At 44.4% G+C, this 16,518-nt stretch overlaps 1 protein-coding gene across 1 annotated transcript in view; it reads left to right on the top strand.

Annotated features, from left to right (window-relative positions):
- Window positions 1-16,518, top strand: part of MATN2 (matrilin 2) — a 138,643-nt gene that overhangs the window by 57,667 nt on the left and 64,458 nt on the right. Inside the window, exon 4 of the mRNA XM_058668895.1 lies at window positions 1,468-1,590. Within this exon, the coding sequence (XP_058524878.1) occupies window positions 1,468-1,590 (123 nt within the window). The remainder of the gene's footprint in view (window positions 1-1,467; window positions 1,591-16,518) is intronic.

Here is a 16,518-nt window from a genome sequence, read left to right as displayed (position 1 = left end):
GCTCGTGGAGTTCAGATCGTGGCTCGCTGAATGCTGCTGGGGTATCAGTCACTGCAACACCACACCATTGTGTCTGCTGCTGTCCTGTGTGTATCAGTTAATGAATGTGTTCAAAGATACAGGATCATAAGGATGTGGTTATGGGCATCCTAGGACGCCTGCTCAAAGCTAGCCACGAACTTTCTGTCCTGGGAAAGCAGAGAGTCAGAGTGCCAGAGCGATGGAAGCACACCACCAAGAGCTCAAGTTGCATCTTATTAAGCCATAAATTGCAATGTAAAACACGAGAGTTTTTATAAGCTCCAGGCAGTATTTATGTAAGAATTGACATACAAAAAAAAAAGATGTATCTTAAATCTGACACTCTTCAAGAATTAAATACAGGCAGGTTTTATTTATTTATATGTAATTTTTCAATGATTTATTTGAGAGCCTGAGAGATACAAAGAGACAAAAGGGCATCTTCTGTCCACTTGTTTGCTCCCTGCATGCCCATAACAACCGATGCTGGCAAGGGCTGACGCTGAGAGCCAGGCGTGCAATCCAAGTCTGTGACATGAGTGGTAAGAACTCAGTGACTTGAGCCATCGTAGCTGCCTCCCGGAGTTTGCATTAGGGGGAAGTAGGGAATGTGAGCCAGACCAGATGCTGGAACCCAGGAACACCAAGATAGGAGGATTTTAGCAACTAAGCCAACGCCACTCCTATAGAAATATTTTAAAGTGAAGCATCAAGAACATTTGAATGCATATGTGATGACAGATTTTTTGGTATGCCTTGCATATTAAACAATTACATTGCTCTTGGGGCTTATCCTGAGAAACTGTTGGTTCTCTAATGCTTTCTCATTTAACAAATAGCTTTTCCCTCAGCTCTACTGCTGCCTGCTGAAAATCCACATTGGTACTCTTTTGGTGGTAGAAAACATTCTGACCCCCTGCCCTGCAAAAGGATATTATTACATTGAGTCAGGACTGTCTGCCTTTGTAGGCAAAAGCAACCAGCAGCAAGTTTGCATGGTTCAGCCTAAACCATTTCTATTTGCTCTGTGTGACTCTTTGTTTATGGAGACACTTTAGAAATTCATGGAAAAATAGAATTAAAAGCGAAGTTCTGGTGCATGAAAGTTTTTAAAACTGTGTATATGCAGGGTCTTCCAATGACCAAGAAAAATGTCACAATGAAAAACTTATGCACAGATTTCAGTGTTTTATACTTTAATAAGCTTCTCTTTTAAATCCATTTTCCACAGACTTTTAAAAAAATAATCTGATAAATTCTGAAGGCATCTATTTGCCCCTGACTTGTCCACCTTAGACTGTAGCCCCTTGAAGGTATGGGCTCTGCTTGCGTCTGTGGGTCCCACCCTCTGTTTCATAGCGTGTGTTTGGAGTAGATGTCTCCTGGGTGGAATGAAATCAGGGCGGCTGTGGCCATTTACTTACCTGCCTGTGTCCTCCCTTCCAGCCGTTCACATGTGCAGCATCGTGGAGCATAACTGCGCCCACTTCTGTATCAACACGCCCGGCTCCTACGTCTGCAGGTGCAAACAAGGATACATTCTCAACTCGGATCAGACAACTTGCAGAAGTAAGATTGCTTGGTTCATCTCTCTGGTTTTCTCTCCTCTCTTCTCTGACCTTATGCTATGCATCTCCATTCTCTCATCCTACCCACTCACCATCTCCCTAAAGACAGAACTGAGTTTTTTAGATTTTATAGTTTTTTATTGACCCCACTTCCTACTTTGCTTCCTAAGGCCCTACACCAGAGCCCAGCATGTGGTAGGCCATCAAAACGAGTTTATATGACTTGTGTAGGTGCCTACTCAGAAACAACCACTGTAAATGTGTGGACTAGCCTCCTTCTTCTTTTAATACTTATTTGTTTTTGTTGGAAAGACAGATCAGATTTCCGGAGGAAAGAGAGACAGAAAGAACGATCTTTCTTCCTCTTGTTCAGTCTCCAAATAGCCACAACAGCCGAAGCTCAGCTGACCCAAAGCCAGGAGTCAGGAGCTTCTTCCAGCTCTCCCATGTTGGGTGCAAGGTTCCAAGGCTTTGAGCAATCGAGCAGGGAGCTTGATCGGAAGTGGAGCAGCCATGACACAAACCATTGCCCAGATGGGATCCCAGTGCTTGCAAGGTGAGGATTTAGCCACTGAGCCATTGCACTGGGCCCAGGCCTCCTTTACTTCTAAGCTGCAGCTTCAGGGGAAAACTACTGTCGAGCCTTTTAATCTGCAGTCTTTATTCACTGCATCCTGAGGAATTACTTCTGTGCTTCATCCTCTGAATCATGGACTTAGGAGGAGTTATTAACCTTGGCTGGGAATGCTTGTTCAAGTTCTACTTTAGAGATGTGCAGGCATCTAGCTGTCTTGATGAGGGACACTCTAGAGGTCTCCTTAATTAAACACACACAGTGTTAGAAATCATATCTCCTATTTGGCCAAATCCCAATGGCCAGACAGTGTGCTGATATGTAAAGCAGCACAAGGTAATCTGCCCCTTAAAGAACAGAATTAACCACACTTCAATATTGAACCATTTTTTTTTAAGTGAATGAATTCACCGTGTTAACTCTCGGACAACCAGACCACCAAAGCAAGGCTTGAGGAAGGCCAAACTCAGAGAGTCTGATGAGTAGTGGAGGCCAGGCATAATTACTGTTACATTGCATGCTGAGCAAATATGCATTAATGAAAAGCAGTTTTCCCAAATGGCTGTAATTAGTATCACATTTACAGAACCAAACCACATTTTCCATTTTTCTTCTCACTTTCCAGTTTCAGGGTTGAATGGTTGGCTGGAAGCATTCCCACTCCCCAAGATTAGGTAACATCTGCTTGATCATTTCCAGTTCTGTGGCCTGGAGAAGCCCAAGGCCCTTTGGAATCCATGAAGCCCAGAGGTTCTGCATTCACAGGGTCCTCTCACTCCCCAGAATGCAGCCTGAATTATTTTCATCTTCCACTGGAAGATCTGATGTTTTTTTCAGGTGGCTCCATCTCCAAAGTCCTAAATACTCCTGGGTTTCGTAGACTTTCCTGAAGAACTGGAGAAGCTCCGGATAGGTCACATCACACACAGCTCAGCAAATATCTCCCTTAGACACTTCCTGCCTCTCTTCTCTTCCAGCACCTTCCTGCCCCGAGCTGCTTCTCTGGGCTACCTCAAAGAGTATTCACCGCCCTGTGTCTTGACCACTTCCTCCCAACCCTTGCAAGGAGCATAGGTGGTTCCTCTCCTTATCTCAGATGCCCTGGGAAGTAGCGAGGGTCAGGGCATTTGGTGTTGTCATTTGCCATGGATTGGCTTAGCCAAACCAGAAGGATTCTGACACAGGGGAATTAAAAATTAACAGCACATTTCTCTGGGCACTAAAATGGCTGGCTAAAGGTGCACTTCCCTTCACAACAGAGAAGAAAAACAAGGGAAAAACAGCAGCTGTGTCCCCAGAATACCAACGTAAAATACGCAAGTACAGTGGGAATATAGCAGAGGTGTTGGAGATCCCAGACTCATAATGACCTTCAAAAGAAGGTACTTGAGCATGTAGCGTCTGCTGGGGCATTTCCTGCTGCAGAACTGTGGGGCCCTCACATGCCCTGAGCCAAGTTTGGGGAGCTCCCAGGTTCCCACCCACTGCACTGTCCTAAGAAAGAACTCCACTCACATTGCACTGCCCCTTACACCCAAGTTCTTGTTGCATAAAGCCATCTTGAGATCCTGTCCACCTGGAGTTCTTTGAAGCACTCAGGCAACTGCCCACAGTAGCTGGACCAGGCAGTCTTGTGAACTTACTAGAAGATCTTACCCATCTTTCTATGGCTGTAGCAATTAACTGAGTAGCCAAATCCAAAGGGTTTGGCCCACAGAGGCCCTGGAACCTAGCCAGGTGGCAGCAGACAGACCCACTCATCCACCATCAGTGCCAGGAAACAGCTGTAAAGACCTCCCTGGGGAAGTCATACCCAAGAGGCTCCCCAAGTCACTTGTGTGACCTTCAAACTCTAACAAGTGCGCTATCTGCGTCCAATGCTGTGGAAAAGCTTGAGAACAGATTTTTTTTTTGTAAGATTTGTTTCTTTTATTTAAAAGGCAGATTTGACAGAGTGAAAGAGAGATGGAAAGAGAGATCTTCCTCTACTGGCTCACTTTCCAAATGGCTATAATAGCCAGAGCCGAGCAGCTCCAATACCAGGAGCCAGGAGCCAGGAGCCAGGAGTTTCTTACAGGTCTTCCGCACAGGTTTCGGGTCCCAACAACTTGAGCTATCCTCCATTACTTTTCCAGGCCACAAGCAGGGAGCTGGAGTCAAGATATGAGCTGGCACCGATGCTGGCACTTGAAGGTGAAATATTAGCCTGTTGAGTCATGGTACCAACTCCCCTAAAAATACAAATATATTTTTAAAAGATTTATTTGTTTTTATTTTAAAGTCAGATATACAGAGAGGGGGCGAGACAGAGAGGAAGATCTTCCTTCCACTGATTCACTCCTCAAGTGGCCGCAACAGCCAAAATTGCACCGAACCCAAAGCCAAGAGCCAGGAGCTTCTTCGGGGTCTCCCATGTGGGTGCGGAGTCCCAAGGCTTTAGGCTGTCCCCAACTGCTTTCCCAGGCCACAAGCAGGGAGCTGGATGGAAGGTAGGGCTGCCGGGATTAGAACCGTTGCCCATATGCATGCGCAAGGCAAGGACTTCAGCCACTAGGCTACTGCACCAGGCCCAAAAAATATAAATATTTTAAATCAATGATCTCCTGACATAACTAAAAAAACTAGATAAACAAGAGCAAACCAGATCCAAAGTTAATACAAAGAAGCAAATAACAAAGTGCAGAAATAAATGAAATAGACTAGATATGAGTACAAAAGGTTGATGAAACCAATGGTTGTGCTTTTGAAAAAATAAACAAAGTTGACAGTGTTTTAGCAAGATTAATCAAGATTGAAAAAGACACCAATGAAACTGGAGATGAAAAAGGCATTACAACTGATACCACTGATATAAAGAGACTATTATGAGCAACTAAATACCAACAAATCGTAAAACAAAGAAGAAATGTGTAAATTACTGAACACACATAACCCACCGATATTGAACTGTGAGGACACAGCAAACCAGAAGAGAACAATAACACATCGTGAGATTAAATCAGGAATAAAATGTCTTCTAACCAAGAAAATCCCAACCAAGAAAAAAGATGTCTTCCCTGCTGAGAGTTACCAAACTCTAAAAGTGTCAGTTCTTCCCAATCAGTTTTAAAGTATCAAAAAGTAGGGAGTATTTCAGGTCTCATTCTGCGAGGCCAGCATTACTATAATATCAAGACCAGACACACAGATACCAAGAAAAGGACCAATATTGATAAATACAGATGCAAATTGTCAACCGAACCGTAATAAACTGAATCCAACAGTCCACAAAAACCACACACTAAGTGATGTTTACCAGGCAGGCCAGCATGGTTTAACACACACAAATTGTTAAACATAATATGTCAATGGAATTAAAGGTAACCAAATGAGTACCTCAACAGATACAGAAAAAGCACTTGACAAAAATGAACACTTTTTTCATGATAGAAGCCCTTAAAACTTCGAGTGTAAAAGAAGCATACTTCACCACAATAAGGGTTTTGTATGACAGAGTTGTAACCAACATCATATCACATACACACAAAAACCTGTTGGAACTGATAGATGAACTCAGTAATGTCGTAGGATCCAGAATCAGCACACAAAACCAGCGGCTCTTTAAGAAATCATTAATGAACCTGCTGAGAGAAAACCCCAAGGGCTGGCATTGTGGAATAGCTAACGCCTACTGGTTGGTGTCTTGGTTGCTCCACTTCTGATCTACCTCCATGTCAATAGCCTGGGAAAAGCAGTAGAAGGTGGCCCAAGTGTTTGGGCCTCTGCATCCATGTGGGAGACCTGGATGAAGCTCCTGGCTTTTGGCTTAAGCCTAGCCCAGTACTGGCCATTGCAGCGATCTAGAGAGTGAACCAATAGATAAAAGAGTCTCTCTCTCCTTCTGTCTTTCAGAGTAGATCTTTTAAAAATTGATCTGAAAGAATTAGAGGATAGAATAGTTTTTGCTAGAGCCCGAGAGATGGGAGATGGGGAGGGGATGGCTAAATGGGCCCAGAGGCTCAATTGGATGGGAGAAGTAACATTGAGCTCTAATACAACAGGGTACCCGTGGTAGACAGCATATGTTGGACTGTGTCAAAATAGCCAGTACATGGGCCCAGCGGTGTGGCCTAGCGGCTAAAGTCCTCGCCTTGAAAGCCCCGGGATCCCATATGGGCGCCGGTTCTAATACCGGCAGCTCCACTTCCCATCCAGCTCCCTGCTTGTGGCCTGGGAAAGCAGTTGAGGACGGCCCAAAGCATTGGGACCCTGCATCCACGTGGGAGACCCGGAGGAGGTTCCAGGTTCCTGGCTTTGGATCGGCGTGCATTGGCCCGTTGTGGCTCACTTGGGGAGTGAAACATCGGACGGAATATCTTCCTCTCTGTCTCTCCTCCTCTCTGTATATCTGACTTTGTAATAAAATAAATAAATCTTTAAAAAAAAAAATAGCCAGTACAAAACATTCTGAATGTCCCTAACACAAAGAAATAATACATGTCTGAGGTGATAGATGTGTCAGGTACCCTGATGTGATCATTACTATTGCATGCATTGAAATGTCCACACTGTACCCTGTGGATATTTATGAATATTATATGCCAATGTAAAAATTTTTGGAAAGAAAATGAAAGCAGGAAAAAATGTTTAGGAAGTGAAAAGCTGTTGCGCAGGTTCTGTGAGCCAGGGTTGTGCAGACCCTGCCTGGATTGGCACAATTTTGGTGCCATGTGCTCTCCCTGGTGCCTGGAAAGTGTGATGTAGAAGAGCCTGAAGCAGAAACTGCTGTGGCTTCACAATGACCTGTCAGGGTAGGCGAGCCTGGGTGGAGCAACGACAGGAGTGGCAAGCAGGGCCTCCGCGCTGGAGTAACTTGGGAATTGCCAGGCGTGGACTGCAGGCTTTGCCTTGGAGAGTCAGTGTCAGCAGGTGTGGATTTTCAGAGAGCTTCTGACAGACTGCTGCCACACCCTGAGATTCACCTGCTTGCCACACTGAGGGGGAGAAGAGGAGCTGGGGCACGGCACGGTTTTCCCACTGTCCTCCAGTCACTGCAAACAGGGAGACTGTCTTTCCCTAAGCACCAGACTTTGCCTATTTAAAGGCTGTCTAGTTGCTTCTCTTCCAGAAAAAGCTACGACGAATGATTCTCGTGATTCTGGGATGCCAGTGGCATCAGGGAGCAAGCAGGGCTTTCAGAGTTCACAGATCTGGACTTGTGTCCTGACATGATCGCTTGACAACCACGGCTCTCTCTTCCCAAGCTGGTTATCGCAACTCTTTGACTCTCCGTGATTTTACTCCTAAAAAGGGAAAGATGGTAACACATCAGTATTGATCTCAGCACTGGGTCCTGGCTAGCCCCTGTATGCGGTCTAGTAGACAGTTAACTGTGGTGCCAAGGAAAGTCTGTGCCATTCACAATCTCCGCCTACAAGCTGCCTGTAGAAACCTGTTCCTGCTAACCTTAATCGGAACTTGCAGTGGGCCGTGAGGGGAGTGAGACACAACTGTTCTCGTTTTTTCTTTTTCCTTTCCTGGGACTGGCTGGATAGCTCTCAGATGAGATGGAATGTGGATTCTACCTCTTCCCTGAAGCACTTCTTATTCCCTAAGATGAATTGGCCATTCGTTAATTCTTTCACATACCCACTGATGGTTCATTTATTTTTGTTTCTTTTGCTATATTTTTGAGCATATAGGACGTTCTAGGCCACATTCAAGCCACTGGAAATAAAACAGCGAATGAAACAACAATACTCTCCCATTTGGGGCTCACTTTTTTGAATGGAGTCAATAAAATCAACAAGTGAGATTATTGCAAGTGGGAGTGACTGCAGTCCAGGCCCACCTGGAGTTGTAACACATTGGATTAGGGCCCACTGAATTCTCACAGTGAGCTCTTAATGTATGTTTTATCCCTGTCATTTGTGGATGTGGAACATAAGGAACATTGATTAATTTACTCAAGATAGCATGGTTAGCAGTGTGACCAAATCTTGTTATGCCTTGACTCTTAGCAGCCATTAGATACTGTCCTTTGGTTGTTAGGTTCGCACAGATGATAGCAGGACGATCTTGCAACCAGAGAACCTTCTCCAAGCTCAGGAGGACAGGCAGGTTCCCTAGCTTGCTGAGCGTGGGGACCATCATATCTGGTTCATCAAGGCTAGCCCTGTTTACTTCCCCAAGGCCACTGCCAACAGCTGCTACTACTGCTGTCATTGCTCAAAATGACTGTGGGAGGGTCTCCTCACAATTGCCACACACACACACACACACACACACACTATGAATCGGCCACCTTTTATTTGTGTTTTACCTGTATGGAGAAGCAAAGCAGGTAAGCCTGGTTCATAGATTCTTGCTGTAGTAATGGACCATGACTATAAGATTTCTAGTTCCCTCTCCCACTCAAACCCAGAATTCTATTCTGTTCCCACACCCCAGATGCTAATGGTTCCAGAACCAGATATTGACAAAGCACCTGGGTCCTCAGACAGCCTGGCTCACCAGTGGAGCTGACATCCTATTCTGTGATTTCCACATTGATGTTATTTTGGCCACCCCAGCCACAACCAAAAACATGCTTCCTGATTCAAGTGAAAGGGAAAGTCCTTCAGTTATTGCAGAGTGTCATTCCTGCTTAGTCTACTCACCCCCATTAGTTTTCTTTCTTTAAGAGGAAGTACAAACACATCTTTTTAAAACTTTTTAATTTTTTCATGGTGTTTACATAATTGGTCAGGGTGGAAAGGATCGAGGGCTAGGGGAAAGTGGGTGAGACCATTGTTCCCAAATTTTCTTTTTATTCTTCCTGTATCTGGGGGAAGGGGGAAGATAACAGGAGAAACCACATCCAACCTCCCTTCCTCTGTTATGGCACCAGATGTCCTCTGCAGAGCCCAGAGGGCTGCCATATCCTCTATTTGCATCTGGATATGCCATCCACTGCTCCATCTTTTCCTCCGAGGATGCCCAGTTCTGACCCATGCACTCTATGGTGAGTCCAACAATCCTACAGTTCTCCCCATGGTTAGAGTTCTGAACATAGCGGTTTAGTTGAGGGTACAAACACATCTTTAGAGAGTTGGATTTGGGTCTCTTCACTTGTCTAGATAGCTCTTTGCTGGATAGAAATAGTAGCTATGTCAACAGTAGGCTTCCATTCAAGGACTAGGTCAAGTGCATTAAAGGGTCTCACTTTTGAAGTTCTGCCTATGTGCGCAATTTGGAATGCACTAGAGTTTCACTTTGTGGTTTCTCTCTGACTTTCAAAAAGTCCTCCTTGTCTACTACCATTATGTGAGATACATGGAAGAGCAGTGTCACATCGCAAGAGCAGGAGATGCTTCTGTGTCCTCTTTCCTCATGTGTAGGTGTGGGATGGAGTTGGCCTTTGACTGGTAAAATGCTGCTTGGGACGCCTGCAGCCCATTTCACAGTGCCTGGTCCCAGTCCCAGCTTCCTGCCAGTGCAGGAAGGAAGGAAGCAGTGGGAGGAAGCCGGTGATGGCTGTGCTTCTGCCACCAGCTTAGTGAGCCAGAGTGAGTTTCTGGCTCCTAGCTTCAGCGTGGCATGGCTCCAGCTACTGCAAGTATTTGAGAAGTAAACCAGCCAAAGAAAGTTTTGTATTTGTCTAGCTCTCTGTTTCTCTGTTTTCCAAATAAATAAAAAGTAATTCGTATTTTAAAATGGGGAAAAAGAAAGCTTCGCAGATGTGGTCCTCTTCACCTGCGTTGCTGTGTATCGTTTCTCCTCCCCTTGAATCCCTTTCCCACTCACAAGAACTTTTTCTTGTTTCTTTTTCTTTATATGTTTTTAAATAAGGAATTTTTCACTCCTTTTTGGAACATGTAGTTTATCTGGCACAAAATGAAAATGTAGCATTTAGATAACTTCATTTGGCAAAAAGTGTAAAGTTTCTTGTACAGCTATCTCATTTTTTCCCTTTCTCAAGAACCATACAAAATGCACTTTCCTGCTTTTGTTATTTGAAAATGTTCCTGATATTATTTCCCCCAAGCTGCATTAGTGATTTAATTGTTTTTATGTTAGAGTTTAAAAAGTTTAAACAAGCAATCACATTATTAGAAAATGAAAAAAAAAATTATGCCCTACAGTCTATGTGAATTTAGAAGCAAAAATGCTAAACAAAATTTTAACAAAGAGGACCCACCTATATATACAAAGAATAGTACATCAAGATCAACTCAGCTGCAGCCATAGCAGCCGGCTGGGGAGTGATCCAGCAGATGAAGGATCCGCTCTCTCTCTGCTTCTCGCTGTAACTCTGCCTTTCAAATAAAAGTAAGTGTTTAAAATCAATCAATGCAATTTACCATGTTCATACACTAAAAAGAAAAAACAGGAGTCAACTCAATATGAAAAAAATGGATAACATTCAATGTTTGTTTATGATAAAGACCTTCAGCAAATGAGAAACAGATGGGAAATGCCTCAATCTGACAAATATCCATGAGAAAAATCTACAGCCAAACATCACACTGACAAGCGAAAGCTAAGTGATAGGTGTTTGGCTCAGTGCATAGGATGCCTTTTGGAACTCCCATATCCCGTACTGGAGTACCTGGGTTCAAGTCCTAGCTCCCTTCCCAGCTTCCTGCTAGTGTAGACCATGGAAGGGAGCAGTGATGGCTCAAGTGGTTGACTCCCTGTCATCCACGAGGGAAACCTGGATTGAGTTCCTGGACCCTAGAGGTGTTAGGAGAGTGAGCTAGTCAGTGTGCTCACTGTGTGTGTGTAAGAAAAGAAAAAGACTAAATGCTTTCTTCCTAAGAGAGAAGACTCATCACCTCTATAAACATATATGGAGGTTTTAACTGGTATAATAATGAAAAAAAAAAGTGAAGTCATACAGATTAGAAAAAGTGGTAAAACCTAATTCACAGACTGAATGCTCTCATAGAGAAACCAGTGGAATCTTCACTTGTTCATCTGTCAATAGAGAGCCTTGTTTCACGTGTTTCTAATCAAAGACTCATTAACATTGAACTTATGCTCAACAATATTCTTACTCAAGCCTGAATCAGGCTTATCTGACACACATATTTTCTCCATAAAGTGCGTCATGAACTTCTTTTCACCTACGAACACTGGACAGCACTTCAGCTCTACCATGGGGTCCGTTGTACACAGAGAGATCACTACAAAAATGCAAAGCCCGTGGCACAAGACAGATGCAAAAGGAGGCTAGTTTACAAGAGTGTTGGTACAGGAAGGCAGATCGTTGCCTTGTGTAACCTCACCAGGGAAGCTGTGTGTTGGGCAACTGAAGCTTTGCATGCTGTGCGTGACCTCCAACGACTGAGAAGCTGTCACTTGTATTGATTTGTTGTTACAAGGAAAGTATAACATGTGGTTAGGTTCACAAATGGGGAACCTATGTTTGATGTGACTTGACTAAAACTTAAGAAAAAGATAAAGTTGGAAGGTATAGATTACCTGGCTTCAAGTCTAATGAAAAAGCAGCAGTAACTAAGACAGTGTGGTACTGGTGTGAAGAAGGACCTGAAGGTCAATGAAACAGAATAGAGTCCAGAAATAAATCCATACATGTAGGGTGAAATCTTTTTTTTTTAAATTTTGATGATCTTTACATGGTTGATTAGAGCTCAGAGGGTTAAGGGCTACAGAAAAGTGGATAAAAACATTATTTCCACATTCTCTTTTTTCTTCTGGGGAAAGGGGAGAGACAAAGAGAGAAGCCCCACTCACTCTCCTGACCATCCCAGGGTCCCCGATGTGGGACATGCGCCCAGGGCACTGCTCAAGTGGTTTTGATAGTTCAACTGTTTTGAATTACTGCCAGTTTCGCCATTCCAAGCACAATGAAATCTCTTCAGAATCCACTGGCTGACACAGTCCACCTTAGCATCTCCACTTGCCCAGATTTTCACTGCTAACACTTGACTGGTGTAGTAGATCCATTTGTTCTGTCTTCTGTCCTCTGTTGTGGTACCAAGTGTTCTCTGCAGACTTCAGTTTACTGCCATATCCTCCATGTGCACCTGGATATGCCGTCCAGTGCTCCAACTGAGCCACTGAAGAGGCTCAGCTTTGACACATGCACTCCATGGTCAGACCCTGGAACCTGCACTTCTCTTCGTGGTTGGGGTTCTGAGTCCACCAGTTCAGTTGGAGGGATCCCTAGAGAAACTTCATCAGAGGAGATCCCAGACCAGATTCTTGTGTGTGCTTGCCAGTCCAGGGTCTGGCACACATCAAGGGTGAGATGATTTTTGACAGTAGTACAAAGGCTGTTCAGTGAGTAAAGGAAAATGTATTCCACAAAGTGTTTTGTTAATTGGGATATCATGTGCAAAATCCAAAGGAAAAAAAAAATGGACCTTGCACTTAACTCATATCATATATAAAAATTTATTCAATTGAGTTTTAAGCTTACATTAAGAGTAGTTGCTATTACCTATCAAGATGAAACTGTAGGATAAATTTCTTAATTTTTGGCAAAAATTTCTTAAATAGTCTACAAAAAGCTGCAGAACTTAAATCAAACTTCATCAAAATAAGAACATTTGCACTGTAAAATATGCTGCTACTAAAATGAAGAGGGAAGTTAGAAGCTGGAATAAAATATTTGCAAACTATATCAAAGACTTTAGAAAACAGAAGGAATCCCTAGAACTCATTAACAAGTCAAATAGCCCAACAGAAATTGGCAAGGCTACATAGACAACAAACTAAAGAAGGCATGTAGATGATAAAGAAGCAATGTGAAGAGATGCTCATTATCAGATCAGGGAGATGCAAGCCAAAGCTACAGTGGGATACCACTAGATGCCCACTAGAATTTACGTGTCCCAGAAGATTAACCATACGCAAACTCTCATACACTATTGATTACAACACAAAGTAGTTCATCCAATGTAGAAGCCAATCTAGCCAGTTCTTACAAAGTTAAGTATACACCTGTCATTTGATCCAGCCATTCCACTTTTGGATATTCAACCAAGAAAAATGAAAGTTTATGTCCAAACAAAACTTCACATCACTTGTACTTGTAAAAGCCCCAAAATGGAAACAACCCATTTGTCCACCAGCAGGTAAAGGAGTAACACATCGTTCCAGTGCAATTTTTTTAAAAGATTTATCAATTTTATTACAAAGTCAGATATACAGAGAGGAGGAGAGACAGAGAGGAAGATCTTCCATCCGATGATTCACTCCCCAAGTGAGCACAATGGCCAGTACTGCGCCAATCCAAAGCCGGGAACCAGGAACCTCTTCCAGGTCTCCCACGCGGGTGCAGGGTCCCAAGGCTTTGGGCCGTCCTCAACTGCTTTCCCAGGCCACAAGCAGGGAGCTGGATGGGAAGTGGAGCTGCCGGGATTAGAACTGGCGCCCATATGGGATCCCGGGGCGTGTTCAAGGCGAGGACTTTAGCTGCTAGGCCACGCCACCGGGCCCCGTTCCAGGGCAGTTGTTCAGTGTGAACAAGGAATTGCTGACATGTGGAGCACTTCCGGAATTACTGTGTGGAATGAAAGAAATAAGACCAATGAGGGAAAAAAAAGAGTATCTACTGCATGATTCCACTTATAGAACAGTTTGCATGTTAGTGGTTGGCGGGGGTTAGAAGGAGAGAAGAGGCGGGATGAAGGATTACAACAGGACAGTGGGGAGAACCTGGTGGTGGTAACTATAATCATCACCCTGACAGTGGTGGTGCTGTGTTGGTGTAGCCCAGTTTATCAAATTGTCTTTTCAGTATGTGCCAGTTATAACTTTCAAAACAACTGGCATTTATAAATCAGACAAGGCTGTGGAGGATAAGCGATGGTGCTGAGACAAAATGTGACAAGAGAAGAAATTGGGAGAGACTAGTGTGCTGTCTGGAATAGTTTGTGCCTCGGGAGAAGATAAAGGGAAGAAGGAATGTGAGCTGGGACAAATTCTCAAGCTGAGTGCCAGTGGCATACTTTGGTGAGAAGGGGGAGCTGAACACAAGTACCAAGGGAAAAACCACATTTTGGTAAGTTAGGGCTGGCCATAATGCAGGCACTGGGTTAGAAGTAGGTGGAAAATGAGGTAGGGACACCATTCATGCATTCATGCATTCGATACCTAAGGATTTCCCTCTGTAAACCAGCTACTCTTAGGGAGTTTCTCTTCAATATTTGAGATGCGAGAAATACTCAGCGCTTGGCTTCCCTCGTGCTGGATAAGAAAGATGCAATCCGTTTACAATTACAGTCAATTCAGTGCATGTGTTTCTCAGACCCCGGAATCCATTAGGAGACCACAGCAGCCATCTCCGTGCCAAGGAGGGGTTCTATGGCAGGATGGGAATGGGTGGGGGAAGGTAGTATTGAAACTCAGAGAGGAAAGCAAGTTTTGAGGGTAAACTGCTGAGTCCAGATAGGATCCCACACAAGCGGCTGGGTGCAGCTGGAGAGGCTGTGACCCTGAAAATGGATGAACTCTTGGAGGGAGAAGAAGGGTGTGGAAAGTGAAGGTATGAGCACAGGGGCAGGCCACGGTTAGCATAGAGCAAGAGAGGAAGGATGAGCAAGATACGCACACACACCTCACCATCTCCCCAGCTGCTCTGAGACCGCCAGAAGCCCAGCAGGGTCTTGTTGAGTGGCGTCTTCTCCTGACCACATCTGAGCTCAAGAGCTTCAAAATCATCACGTGCAGTTTGTTCACCTTCTGGCTGTGCCAAGGCACAGGGTTTTGGAAATAAGAAGGAATCGGGGCAGAGTAAAGCCGTATGGGAGAACTGAGCTGACTACATTTGAATACAGCCAAGTCAGTTAGGGAAGGACTAGACACACAGGATAATGAACTTGAACCTTGCACAGCTTCTGCTAGACCAAGTGGTTCTTAAGATGTGGTTCTCTGGAAGGCAGCAACATCTTTGCAGAGGAAAAGAAAAATGCTAATTTGGAGGTTAGAAATGCAAATTCCCAGGCCTTCCTTAGACCTCCTGAATTAGATTATTTAGGAACAGAGACCAAGAAATATGTTTTTTGCAAGTTCTGCAGGGAAATCTGATGTACAGGTGTCTTCCTAAAAGCTCTTGGGAAAACAAATGGAATGAAAAGCTTATTGTGATGCAGAAACTTTAAGTCCATTCATGCAAAGATTCTTCAAAAGCTTCATGGAAAGTATGTATCATGAATCAACTACGTAAGGATTTAAAAAATGCTTTTGTACCCAAGTAAGCTTATCTTTTAACTGCATTTTTTTTCCCCATGAACTTCTTAAGTCTCCTGTACAGTCTAGTTGGAGGACCACAGAAACCAAATCTTTCCCTGGGAGAATTCGTTCAAGAGGGGGTAACTATGAAAAATATGATGATGTGATAGCTGTTCAGAAATTGCCAAGAGTAGGACTTTGTTCACATTGGTAAATTACTTTGATCAAACCTATTCAGTCAGATTTACTTGGATTTTAAGACATTGTCTTGGGAGATTTCCACCTTCCTCCTTTTTCCTTCCCACAAAGAAAGCCAAAAATGTGGTTAGAGAAGAGAATTGACTGAGAAAGAATCAAGCTGCAGGGAGTGGGGAGGAGACAAGCGTGCCCAGCTGGGGCTTGCTTGAAAGGACAGGTTTGTTTTTCTCGGCAACACTGGATGCATTTCCTCTCACAGTAGAGGCACAATGATGAGTCACAGTTACTGTTGAAAGTCTTTAACTCCAAGCTACAGCTGTCAAAATAAGATCAGTGCTTTCAGACGATGTGATGAAAGAAAGGGGATGTCTCCCCTGTCCAAAACCCAGGCTTGGCTGCTGCCTGCACCCATCGAGCTCTGACTCTGAACCCGTGCCTTGAGTGGGAGTGGGCAGAGACCCCCATTGCTTTCCCGTTGAGTGGAAGAACAACCTTAACAGCACCACTCTCCTCTCTGGCTGTGGGCAGCCATTTCTGATGTCTGCAGTTTGGGCTGAGGAACAACAGGAGCTGTAAAAGGCACAGAGTGTCTTCTGTAGGTGCTCCTTTGCTTTCAAGAAGAGAAATAAACAATCAGGCCAGGTGGTTTGTGTGCAGTTCCACGAAGTGCACAAAGCCCTTTGGGTTAGCCCTGCATGGTGGCAGTTGCAGCAGCCACAGCCTTTGTCCTGGGCTTCTCTCCTCCGCTGTATCCAGCTGGAAGCACCAGGGCACTTTAGCCTAGGTCCATGTGCCAGGGCAACGGGATGGGAAAGAACGTTCTGGCGGATTTTAGCACGGCTCTGGGGCTGTGAGTGAAGCCTGGCTAATCAGTTCCACCTGGGTGGACCGAGCAGCTGCAGTTCCGCTCCACCATAAAAGTGTCCAGGAATGGGGAGCTGCAAGTAAATGGTACTGGCATCTGTGTGCCTGCAGATGCCCTCTGGCCTGGCAGGC

The sequence above is a fragment of the Ochotona princeps genome, chromosome 9 (genome assembly GCF_030435755.1).
Source record: "Ochotona princeps isolate mOchPri1 chromosome 9, mOchPri1.hap1, whole genome shotgun sequence".
Classification (NCBI taxonomy): domain Eukaryota; kingdom Metazoa; phylum Chordata; class Mammalia; order Lagomorpha; family Ochotonidae; genus Ochotona; species Ochotona princeps.
Note: the sequence above shows the minus strand (reverse complement) of the source record. Positions and strands in the feature narration are given on the sequence as shown.